General features: G+C 36.9%; 1 protein-coding gene across 1 annotated transcript in view; it reads right to left on the reverse strand.

The window, feature by feature from the left end:
- Positions 1 to 245: 245 nt before the first annotated feature.
- FAM102B (family with sequence similarity 102, member B) overlaps positions 246 to 11,010 on the reverse strand; it is a gene marked incomplete at its 5' end in the record, with an annotated part of 11,309 nt that continues 544 nt past the window's right edge. The window contains 9 exons of the mRNA XM_008946051.1: positions 246 to 288; positions 1,609 to 1,678; positions 2,052 to 2,179; positions 2,265 to 2,439; positions 3,000 to 3,095; positions 4,019 to 4,125; positions 8,530 to 8,576; positions 9,819 to 9,935; positions 10,441 to 10,470. Of these exons, the coding sequence (XP_008944299.1) occupies positions 246 to 288; positions 1,609 to 1,678; positions 2,052 to 2,179; positions 2,265 to 2,439; positions 3,000 to 3,095; positions 4,019 to 4,125; positions 8,530 to 8,576; positions 9,819 to 9,935; positions 10,441 to 10,470 (813 nt within the window). The remainder of the gene's footprint in view (positions 289 to 1,608; positions 1,679 to 2,051; positions 2,180 to 2,264; positions 2,440 to 2,999; positions 3,096 to 4,018; positions 4,126 to 8,529; positions 8,577 to 9,818; positions 9,936 to 10,440; positions 10,471 to 11,010) is intronic.

Consider the following 11,010-nt stretch of genomic DNA (forward strand, 5'->3'; position numbering starts at 1 on the left):
AAGTCTTCCCACTAAAATCATGTAGAGCTTACAAAAATAGTCCAAATGCTCACACAAGGTATATGTAGCTAAACATTACCTTCATACCACAGAAGATGAAGCTCTATGAGCAAGAGGCATTCCATTACTTTTCAAAAAAAAAAATCACATCCAGTTTATTTTGGCTTTTACAACTCTTGCAACAGAGCTAACAAAACCAGAAGTATCAATGCTAGAACTTCAGGTTTTCTTCTTGTCCTTCTAGTCTAGCGTTTTATCACCACTTGTTCATATGCTCCAGATCCTGCTCTGAAAGAAGGTTTGAAAGAAGTTATTTCAATTCCGATTTAAATGGAAGCTAAACAGCAAGTGTCACGGGTGAGCGAGTTTACTCTTCTAAAAAAACCCAAACAACCAATATTCCCCCCCATTAAAAGAAAAAGCTAAATGTGAAGGGTAGAAAACACATGTAAATACATGTAAAACAGATAAATATATCTAAAAAACTACTGATAGTCTTCTAACATGAAAAATACAAGAGAAACTCCTTCCAGTCTTCTGTTCACACTGAATTGTGAACAAAACACTCTCACCCTCCACGTGACAGAGCACACTGGGTTGTTTTACGTGGCAAATTGTAGCACTGTGTGAAAATTAATAAAGCAGCTCTGCCTTAGTATAACATTCTGCCCGGACTGTGCTGGCAGCTGAATTAGGACAGATCTCTATACACTGATGCAGGGTGCTCTGTAACCATACATGTCAGCTGAGATAGAAATTAGGGTGCCCAGTTTGCAAATAAACCAATGAATTATCTTTTAACTGTTGGTATTGCTTGCCTATGTAAAATGTGTTTTTTAAAATAACTTTCAACACATTGTCAGCTGCCTTGATACCTAACTCCAGAAGTACCTGCTGATAAAGAAAAATCTGAAGAGTTACACCATGCTGCAGAATCATGGTATTAGGGTATATTTTTAACTAGTTTTAATGTTTTCTCATCTGAGAAGGCTCTTATATTCAGGTCAAGTCATATCAGAGTGTTTGAAGAGGAATTAGAGAAGAAAAAAGATAACTCCAGCTCTAAAAAAACTACAAGAAGATAATGATCATCTGAAGAAGATTTTCAGAGAATTTAGGGCTACAAATAGTTGAAAGATGAACACCCCATCGAAACAGTAATGTAGCATAGGGGAACAGAAGGAGTTGTGAGCAGTACTGAAGTGAAGAAAATTAGGCTTGTGGTCAGGAAGACATAAAAGTTTGACACTGTAAAGGCAGACGTGTAAAACACTTAAGACTTTCTTCCAGCTCCAGAGAGTAATGTAGTAAGCCTATAGAGCTTAAACTGGTGCCTGTTCCCTGTGTCCGTTGTGAAACATTGCTCATACCTGAAAACTTTGGAACTGAGACTCTTTAGAACCTGCAACAGTTACAGTTTTTATGACTGACACATCAATTCTGTTTTGGAACTGATCTATGTGTTTTGTTTTAAAACCCAACCTAGTTTTGTGGTACTTTTAAATGATACAGAAAGGAAAAGATCAAGAATGTATATACAGAATAATTGTTGTATAAGATCCACTTTTGTTTAGTATTACCTATGGAGTAGTTGTTCAGGCTACATACCTGTTAGGTAGATGATGGCTTCCAAAAGAAGTGCTTCCACCAGGACCCACAAATAATCTTAAGCCTTCTTCTAAAAAAGCAAAGGAATTAACCTATGTTAGTTTCCTAAACTAAACTAAGTAATTTTAAATCTACCAATTCTGTACCTTTCAGATGCTAATACGAAGAACTAAATTTCACATGGTGTAGGTTGCAAGGACTGCCTTTGTTGTAGATTTGCCCCTGCTCCTTTCTTTTCAGGCTTAAAGTAACTGTCTGGGAAAGCTACTTGAGTCATGCACGGGTCTTTTCAATTTTTGGGAGACAGGATGAAGCAGAAAAGGTAGTGTTCCATACATACAGTCCTTGTGATTACAAGTAACAGGGACTATGAAGAGAGTGGATTTTCCTAACAACTGTAATAGGCATCAATTTTCCCTAAGCTTCCTTGTTTATCTCTGTACCTTCTGCACTGGAGTCTAAACTGAAGTCTTGACTCTGGAGTATTTTTTCAATTACATCATCAGCATCGACTCTGGTAGCGTCGACCCTCTTCAGCTGTGACTCCACAGAGTCTTGCTTTACAGGATGTCTGCAAAAAGAAATCTACTTAGTGCTCTGAGAAGTGATAAATTATGTTTTACTTGTGGTAGATAAGGCATTCAAGATAAGTGTACCTGCAGAGTTTTTCTGGTGATGCGTCTTTACCAGCTGTATCAGTATTAGCCTTGGTTACTTTTGGCTCAGTCTCTTCCATACTCCCAGTTCCTGTGGAGGTACTACCCACCGAGGCGTTTCTCCTGTGGCAGAGGTCGGACAGGCTGGATGATCTGGAGTGACCTGTGCTGTATCCTGTTGGGAAAGTGCAGGAGAGCTAGGTTAGCTATGCTCCAGATGGCCAAGGTCATTACTTACAGTTTACCATCCTGAAAGCAGAATTTGTGTTTTGTCTTCTTATAAAGAGGCTTCAAAAGCCTTATGTAGGTATGTGCATACACCAGCACTTTGGGTTTTGTATTCTAGCACATGCTGTTTTCTTTTTGTTCTAAAAAACTCTTCCTTCCTAACAAATATAATGACTTGATGTCATTACTTCCCCTTCGGTTTTTAGAACTAAGTCTCCATTTGTAAGTTGGTTGTTTTTACACATGGAAGAGGTAAAAATCTCATTCAGATACATTAATTGGAGGGAGCTAAGGGAAAAAGCTGTCTCATATACAAACAGCTAATTGACCATGCTTTTAAGAAGGGAAAAAAAAAAATGTTACCCCCACACACACCTGGAACTCCTAGCAAAAAGTTTTCAACCTCAAACGAGTTTTTTAGCATATAAAATATACTTATTCTCTACAGTCTGAAACTGTGAAAGTAAATAAACCCCGACAATTCATAACAAAATTGTTTACAGCTACCTGACAGTTTTGACTGCTGACTTGCATAGCTTGATGTCCTGGAATGTCCACACGCACCAAGTTCATCTGGAACTGAGGCACTCTTTGTGGAGATATCTGTAACATGTGCAAGTCAGATGCTGCTGCTAAAGCCAACCTTGTTATTACTTGGCCTGTAATCGTGATTAGACTCAAATGTCAGATTTCCCACAGGGATTAGGGACTTGACACTGGCTTTCTACAAACCCTTTGAAGATTCAAGTGCTGCAAAATACTACGCATGTTAATGAATATGCATTCCTTAAAAAAGAATAAAATCATAATACATTTTTGTCCTTACTTGGGCAGAGAGTACCATGGGGTTGGAAAGATTTGTATGAAATGTAGTTCTAGATTTGCCTACACTGGCAACATAGAAGAGGTTGTCATGCTTTCCATAGTACCATAATAGAATGGTGAGCTAGATGTTCTCTGGCTGAAAAAGTAACTGCTGTTAAGACAGTGTAAGCTGTGTTTTTTCTGGAAAGTAATAAGCTATTGAAGAGCCTGAATCTTGTAAAAAAACAGACAAAAAAATCCACAAAAACCTCAAACCACTGCAAACCCCCTAAATTTCAACCTACAATAAAGTGGTTTAAATTTTTTTTCTCTAAATTTCAGTGAAATTTTACTACTCCAAATTTACTCAGTTACACATATCCCTATTATTTGTAAATTGAAAACCAAGGGGCAGATTAAATGCTCAGTCAAAACACAAATCCAAAGCAAATCAAGAAATGTGACACAGAAAATGGATGTTTTTAAATAATAAGAAGGCAGCCTATCAAGCCAATTTCTGTTCTTTCTTTCCATTAAATAAGCTGTTACAGAAACAAAAGAGAGATTCCACTTCTGTTACTTAGGAGGCCATCTCAACAAATAACCAGAAAAGTCCCTTTGTCAGTCAGCATCTCTTTAAGAATTTAATTATTTTGTATATCTCCTCAAAGCTATGAAGCTAGTTAGAAAAGAATTAGGAAAATAAGAGAATTATTTTATACCTGCCATGCCCAGAGGTAGTACTTTTAAGTTTTCTCCACCTTTCCTGTCTTCATGCAAAGATTCTGATTCTCCAGCAATTGGTATGGACGTTGCTGTGGAAGGAGGCCTGCAAGAAAAGGGTGGTTAAGAGATTTGCTGTACTTTAGCTGCAACCCCTCCAAACTGATCAGCACAGGTTTTTCTTTTTGAGTAAACTGGCATAATTCATACTGTGCTTCAAGTTAATAGGGTTGTGAGTTGTTTTTTTTTTTTTTTCTGAAAACATGCTGCCTAATCCCCTGTTAAAAAAAGAAAATCAAAAAACAAATTAAAGCTTTTGCTATTGAGCTTAAAGATATTTTACAGACTCCATCTGGTCAGCCCTCAGTCCTTCAGGCTTCTGGGGATCCTTGGAAAGGCTTTTGCTCTTCTGGTGATTGGTAGAGTGATGTGTGTTTTTTTCAAGATTTTTTTAAATCCATGAATTTCAGGGTAATTTACATGCTAAATATATATATAATTCAGTACTTCATGGAGTACATGACAAGACAGTAAGTTTTTACTAAATCTTAAATCCTTGTTTCAGATTATACCAAGACCCAAAGGGATATATTATTAAAATGAATAAACCTCTACATTTTGCTAGTGCAAAAGAAACTAATTAGAAAATGACAGAGTGGAAGTAATCTCTTGCAAGCAAATACAACTGAAATAGCTATACAAATAGCTAGAATAACCTAAAGGTTCTTTTAATGCTTTGTTATTGTTGACTTTGGGAATAGACATTTGGTCTTCATACAAATTGGTATTTGTTGATATTTTTCAATTTCACATATTCAATTCATTAGTCACTGTCTTTCTGTGCACTAACATCTCCCCTCTTAGCTTATGTTGGAAAGTAAGGAGAAAAAGAGGAAAAGCACTTCTAGAAACACAATGCTTTTGTGACTTAACTGCCAAACATAATTTTTAAAGCAAGAACTGAATGCTTACAGGGATGTCATCCCAGATCAAACATCAAGTCTTCTAGGGTTCTTCATAAAATATGTAGCCAATTACAGATTGTGAAATTGTTTTAAGGTTTATTTTTCCTTCTACAAAGGACATCTGGATCAGATAAATTTTTTGTACTGTTTGTGTTGGAAGTTTACGTTCCAGGAAATGGTTTTATCATCAGTTTGGAGAAAATGCCAAGTCTGAATAATTTCAGTTAGAGATTTTTTCCTGTGGAGCCAGAAAACTATTTAGGTACTAATTTCAAATCCTTCAGTACCAGCTAGTAAAGAACAGAAAAACATTGTTTTATTAGTATACAAAACTAATTGCCTCTGAGAAATTGTTTATCAGTACCAGTGATGTATTTGTTAATAGATCTGACTCAAAAGTAAATCAAGAGTTGTGAAATAACTGGAGATACAGGAAAGCTTTGCCCAATCAAATTCACATAATAGCCTCTTAACTATTTATTCATTAAGCACAAGATGAGATTTTACAGTGTTCTGTTCTTCTTAGTGAAGGTTAGAAGAAGAGAGAAGCAAGAGCCTTTAGTGGTGCAATGGGACATTGAAGAGTTCCTGTGGTGAATCACCTGAGCTAGACTGGAGCAGGCAGCATTCGAAGATCTCCTCAGAAACAATGGAAAGGATACAGCCATAGCAGTAATGCACAAAGTCTCTAGTTTCTGGAGAAGATAGTTCAGTTGTCCTAGGTACACCAGAACATACCTCAAACCAGCTAAAACCTACAAATCATGAGTTATTTCATACTTTCACCTCAGACTGGGTTAGGAGATCAGTGCTGCATTTCTTAGAGCTGCAGCCTCTTTTCACTTCAAACACAATCCTTTTTCACTAAAGGAAGACTTCAGTATATGTTTACTGCTACAGATTAAGCCTGTATGAGATTATCATCCCTCTTCAATGGATTATTCAGAGGAACAATGATTGTCTACATTAATCTGATAAAAGATGAGTTTAAATTCAGTTTATGAGAGTATTTTGAGTAAAAAAACCTAATCCATACTGAAGTAAAAGTGTTTTAGTGTGGCAGTTTACAAGTAAGCACTATGTCTTTACAATGGAAGATGTCTTTGATCCAACATAAAGTCTCAAAGTGTAAATTAAAGTTGAGAACCTACACAAAAAGTTGTGATTGACATAAAGGTGAAGCTAGGGAATTTTTCCAGACTGTTTGTCTGAAACTCATTTTTTCTTTTCAAGTTATTGGATATCTGCCTCAGATTGTTTTTGAAAGGGCTAATACGAGCACAAGCATGTTGTCTCAGACAAAAGGTCTATCTAGCCTTGCCATCCTGTTTCTGTCAGCAGCAAACAACATGCTGAGACATGGCACACAGTGTCTGTATCTCCCAAATATTCTTCCAGCATGTCATCATTTGTAAGTTACATATTTCTTGATCCTTATATGAAATTTTATACTTAATAGTCCTCAGTTTTTCATTCAGGAATTTCTCTTAATTCTTTCTTGGGCTTTTAATACTTGCAGTATGTAGTAGCAAGGAGTTCCACAGATTAAACACATTGTGATCACATGTGAAAATACATTATCTCATTTTGATTCTGTTTCATTATAACAACATAGTCAAGGAAGTGAATGGGAGAAAACTTTGAATTAAACTAGAACTTAAGGGATTAAATTTATTTTGAAGGAATTGTTTCATCAGCAACTCCTCCAAACATCTTCTGAAAATTAAAATAGAACTAAGTTGGTTTAAAGCTGATCTAGACAAAAACTGCCATCTACTGTCACGTGGAATTAGAAATTGACATTAAACTGAAAAGCACATACACTTTGAATAACCTAGTTATTATGATTAATTCAGTTATTCTGAATAAAACCAACATTCCGAATTAAAGAAAAGCAGTGGCACTAAGAATCTTGGCAAATATTGAGGAATTTTCCACACTCCATTCATGGAAGCAGATTCTATCTGTATCCCTAAGACTATCCCTGCAATGAATGGCTTTCCACTTATTATCAAATATCCCTTATAATACAACTGACCTGGGAGTTCTTTACTTCCTACTGATCAGGATAATTACATCATGGTTAGGTAAGTCAGTAGTGTGGCTCTGGAACAGAAAGGTTGCCAGTTGCACTTTCAGTTTAGTTGTCCACGAATCCTGAGTGCCTCCTAATAAAATGGCTTATGAGTCTAGAAAGAAGGCAAAAATTTCATCTTCTCATGACTAGGTTTTTCCCTAGCACCTGTGATTTTTTTGTTCTGTGGTTAGGGAACCTAATGTGCTCTAGCAAAACTATTACATTTTCTTCACATTGAGGACAACGAGGGCAAAGGATCCTACATATACAGCTGTGCATTTTCCTAGCTACCTCCCCACTCAGATGTTATGCATATTTTATTAAGCTGCATAATGTCTTTGCTAACTAAATATCTCTAAGTGCTTTCTCTTGTACTAAGTCGTATCACACCTCTGGGGTTTTTTTTTAAAGAAATATTTTTAAATCATCTGAGAGTTGTGAATAAAAGGTGTAACAGCACATTTTTCAAACACAAGTATGAGTCAGTGTTCTGCCAACGACTAGGCCTAACAGGAAGGATACAGCCAGCAGGAAGACAAACCAGTAAGTGGACTGTATTGAGTATAGAAAGGACATTCCATGGACAATTGCTGGGGGTACAAACAAGTCAATCAGTTCACATGCAATTGACATTCCCCCCAACGATCCCAACAACGACATCACCGACCAACAATGGGTGGAATAAACAAAGAACCACGGTTTCCCATGAATGGTAAGGGAAACAGCCAGATCAAGAGGTTAAACAGGTAAGATAAAGGTGGTCACATGGCCACCTCTCACTCTCCCAGCCCACATTTACAAATGTCCAAGCTGACCGGGGCCCAGTTCCAGGAGAGTCAGGAGATCCTTCCTCAACCAGGAAGCTCTGTGAAGTGCATCCACTTCACAGACAGACACTACTGACTCCCTGCAAGTGGTCCCAGCTTTTATCACCAAGCAGACACATGACCTTTGTCAACTCAATGCGGGACCCCTGGGGCTCATTTCCCTCATGGCTCTCCCTGCAGGGCCGGCCGCACCCTGGGGGGAAGCTATAAGGCAAACTCACCTCCTCTTTATGAAGGGCTGTGGGAATCACCCCTGTGTCAACCTTAATTTGGGGCTCGGGGTTCAAACCCCAGCATTTCAGTCAGACCACCCCATACCAAGTATATTTATATAAGCTCACTGCAGGCACAGTTTCCCTTAAGTGTTTCTTAGATTTTTTTTTTTTTTTTAATTATAGATACACAATCTGGTATTCTTTGCTTGAAAATACACCAAGTATTTAACAGCAAGGAGAACTATGACACTTCTACTGGTATTTTCACAATGTTAGCCATTATTCAGCTACCATCCCATTTGTTTGTGCCTTTCTTTTTTAAATACCGTTGCCAGATTGGAGAGATTTATAAGCAAATGAGAAGTATAATTCTGAACATGGAATATATGATGAACACTATCCCACATTAATTTTTAATAAACTTACATTTTAAAGCATGGGTCTCCAGACATTAGCTGCATGTTGATCAAAACCTGCACATTAAGAAAACAAAACCCACTGTAAGAAAAATACACGGTCCTGGAACTAAGTTATACTTGCCACAAATCTCACATTTAAGTAACTTTAAATGGCATAATCAAATACACAAGTGAACGCATGCATGACAAAAACTACATCTTTTTTTCTTAGTACACATGCCAACAACACAAAATATCATTTCAACTAACACAGTTGTATGTACAAGATTATGCAAAAGATATATAGATCAAGAAGAATCTTCGAATCATTAACAGTTACAGTGACCTCAAAGGAAAAATAAGACAGGAAATCTAAAAAATTAATGAGCAAACAGAATATTATTTAATATTGTGGTTGCTGAAGCATGCTCTTTGCTGAGAGTGTTTAGCAAACTGCTAGCATAGGAGAACTGGCTGTGCTAACATCAGACATGGTAAAACCACAAAAGGTGAATAATGCCACAGAATAATAAAACACTGAGAACGCTTCTTAGCTTGGTCAAAGGCATCAATTAGAAGTTTTCTGGGAAAAGTCTGTGACCGTCTTAAATCAGAAAGTGCATGTTTAAACACTGTACTCAGTAGTGTGAGAAATTAATCATAGGGTACCTACTACTGATCGTAGTGCTCCTACCAATTCCTTGGATGGAAACGATATTCTTTAAAAATTTACTCCTAACATTCTGTATGTCATTATTTTTCAGGTTAATGCAGCAGCTTACTAATTTTTTTTTTTTTTTTTCCCTCTCCTCTGTGGACTAATGGGAGAGAACAGCAGGGTGAATTTCTTCCAGCAATGCTCACCAGTTGTTAAAATGATTATTATCAAATGGAAAAGGCAAGTTCCAGAACTCACGGAGGTGTTGAAGCTGGCTTATATATAAATAAGCAAATTAAGAGACTCATTCTTAGAAAAGCTGCAGAGGAAGTTGCACAGTCTTTATGCTACAGTTATATTAGTATATTAACTTTCTCATCATGCTTCCCTATTCCATTTTTCAATTCCTGTTACAACAGGAATACTTTCTGAAAGCTTTTCTTTTACAGCTATCCAACTCCATTTTAAAGACTAGGACAAATTCTATTTTTGACTGCATGGATTTTAATGATTGTCTCTAAAATGCTGATATTTTTACTTGAAATAATTTTCCGTCTAGAAAAAGGTTCAGCAATTATGTTTTAAATTTCATTAAGTGCTTAATAATACCACTTAATCTCTGCTATATTGGTTTAAGCATGATAAAAGGAACTAATTACTTTGAGAATGGAGTTATCCTGTCTTGTATTTTTGGTATCATAACCTTCCAGTAAACAGCGACGAGTGGTATTTCCTGATCCAGCAAACTCTGCTAGATTTAAATCTGCAAATCCCAGCTGTTAAGAGAAAATTAAAAAGTTAAAAGTAAGCATATTACTAAATGAATGTACTTGCTTCACGCACAGTATGGAGTACCTCTGAACAGCAGTTTCTCTCAAATATAAATAAAAGGATGCCCATTAAAGGGAGTGGCTCAAGGCAAAAAAAACAAATGAAAACAAACAGTGTCAAATTCTGAATAGCTCTATTACCAGTTAAAAATTCAAGTCTTAAAAGAATAAAAGAGCAAGGAAAGTTTTCTTTATTTTAAAAAGTAAACAAATGCAGAAGGGTTTACTTTTATCAACCCAACATACTAAACTGAAAGGAAAAAAAAAAATTGATATAGTATCATTTTATAATTATTAAACACACTGATTGAGCGTTCCAACACCACTGTGTTACTATAATGCACATAATGAAATTTTGGATATAAGAATACTATTCTGAAATTACTTTAAAAGGGCATAAAATGACAAAAAAAGCTAATTCATAGGCAAAATTAGATACATGACAATTTACCTTTGCATACGCTTTTCCGCCTTTTAACTCCTATAAAAAAAGAAAAATAGGCATGCCATTAAACATTGACTGTTTTGGGTTTTGGCTTTTTTTTTTGTTTGTTTGTTTTGTTGGGGTTATTAGAAAGCCAAATACTAATTTTCAGTATAAAATAGCTCAACAGGCATTTGCTAGGCTGTACTGTTGTCATTCAGAACTTAGTGTTCATCATGTCTTCAGCGCAGGCCAGCTGAAGAATGTCGTGTTGCAGAGGGGGGAAGGTGAGTGCCTGATGCCAACCAGCATTTGGGTCTTGCAAAGTTTAAGCCCCTGAAATGCTGGGGTCTGAACCCCAAGCCCTGAATTAAGGTTGACACAGGGGTGATTCCCACAGCCCTTCATAAAGAGGAGGTGAGTTTGCCTTATAGCTTCCCCCCAGGGTGCGGCCGGCCCTGCAGGGAGAGCCATAAGGGAAATGAGCCCCAGGGGTCCCACATTAAGTTGACAAAGGTCAGGTGTCTGCTTGGGGATAAAAGCTGGGACCACTGGCAGGGAGTCAGGAGTGTCTGTCTGTGGAGTGCACTCCACAGA

This window comes from Merops nubicus, unplaced genomic scaffold, assembly GCF_000691845.1.
Source record: "Merops nubicus isolate BGI_N331 unplaced genomic scaffold, ASM69184v1 scaffold17508, whole genome shotgun sequence".
Lineage (NCBI taxonomy): Eukaryota > Metazoa > Chordata > Aves > Coraciiformes > Meropidae > Merops > Merops nubicus.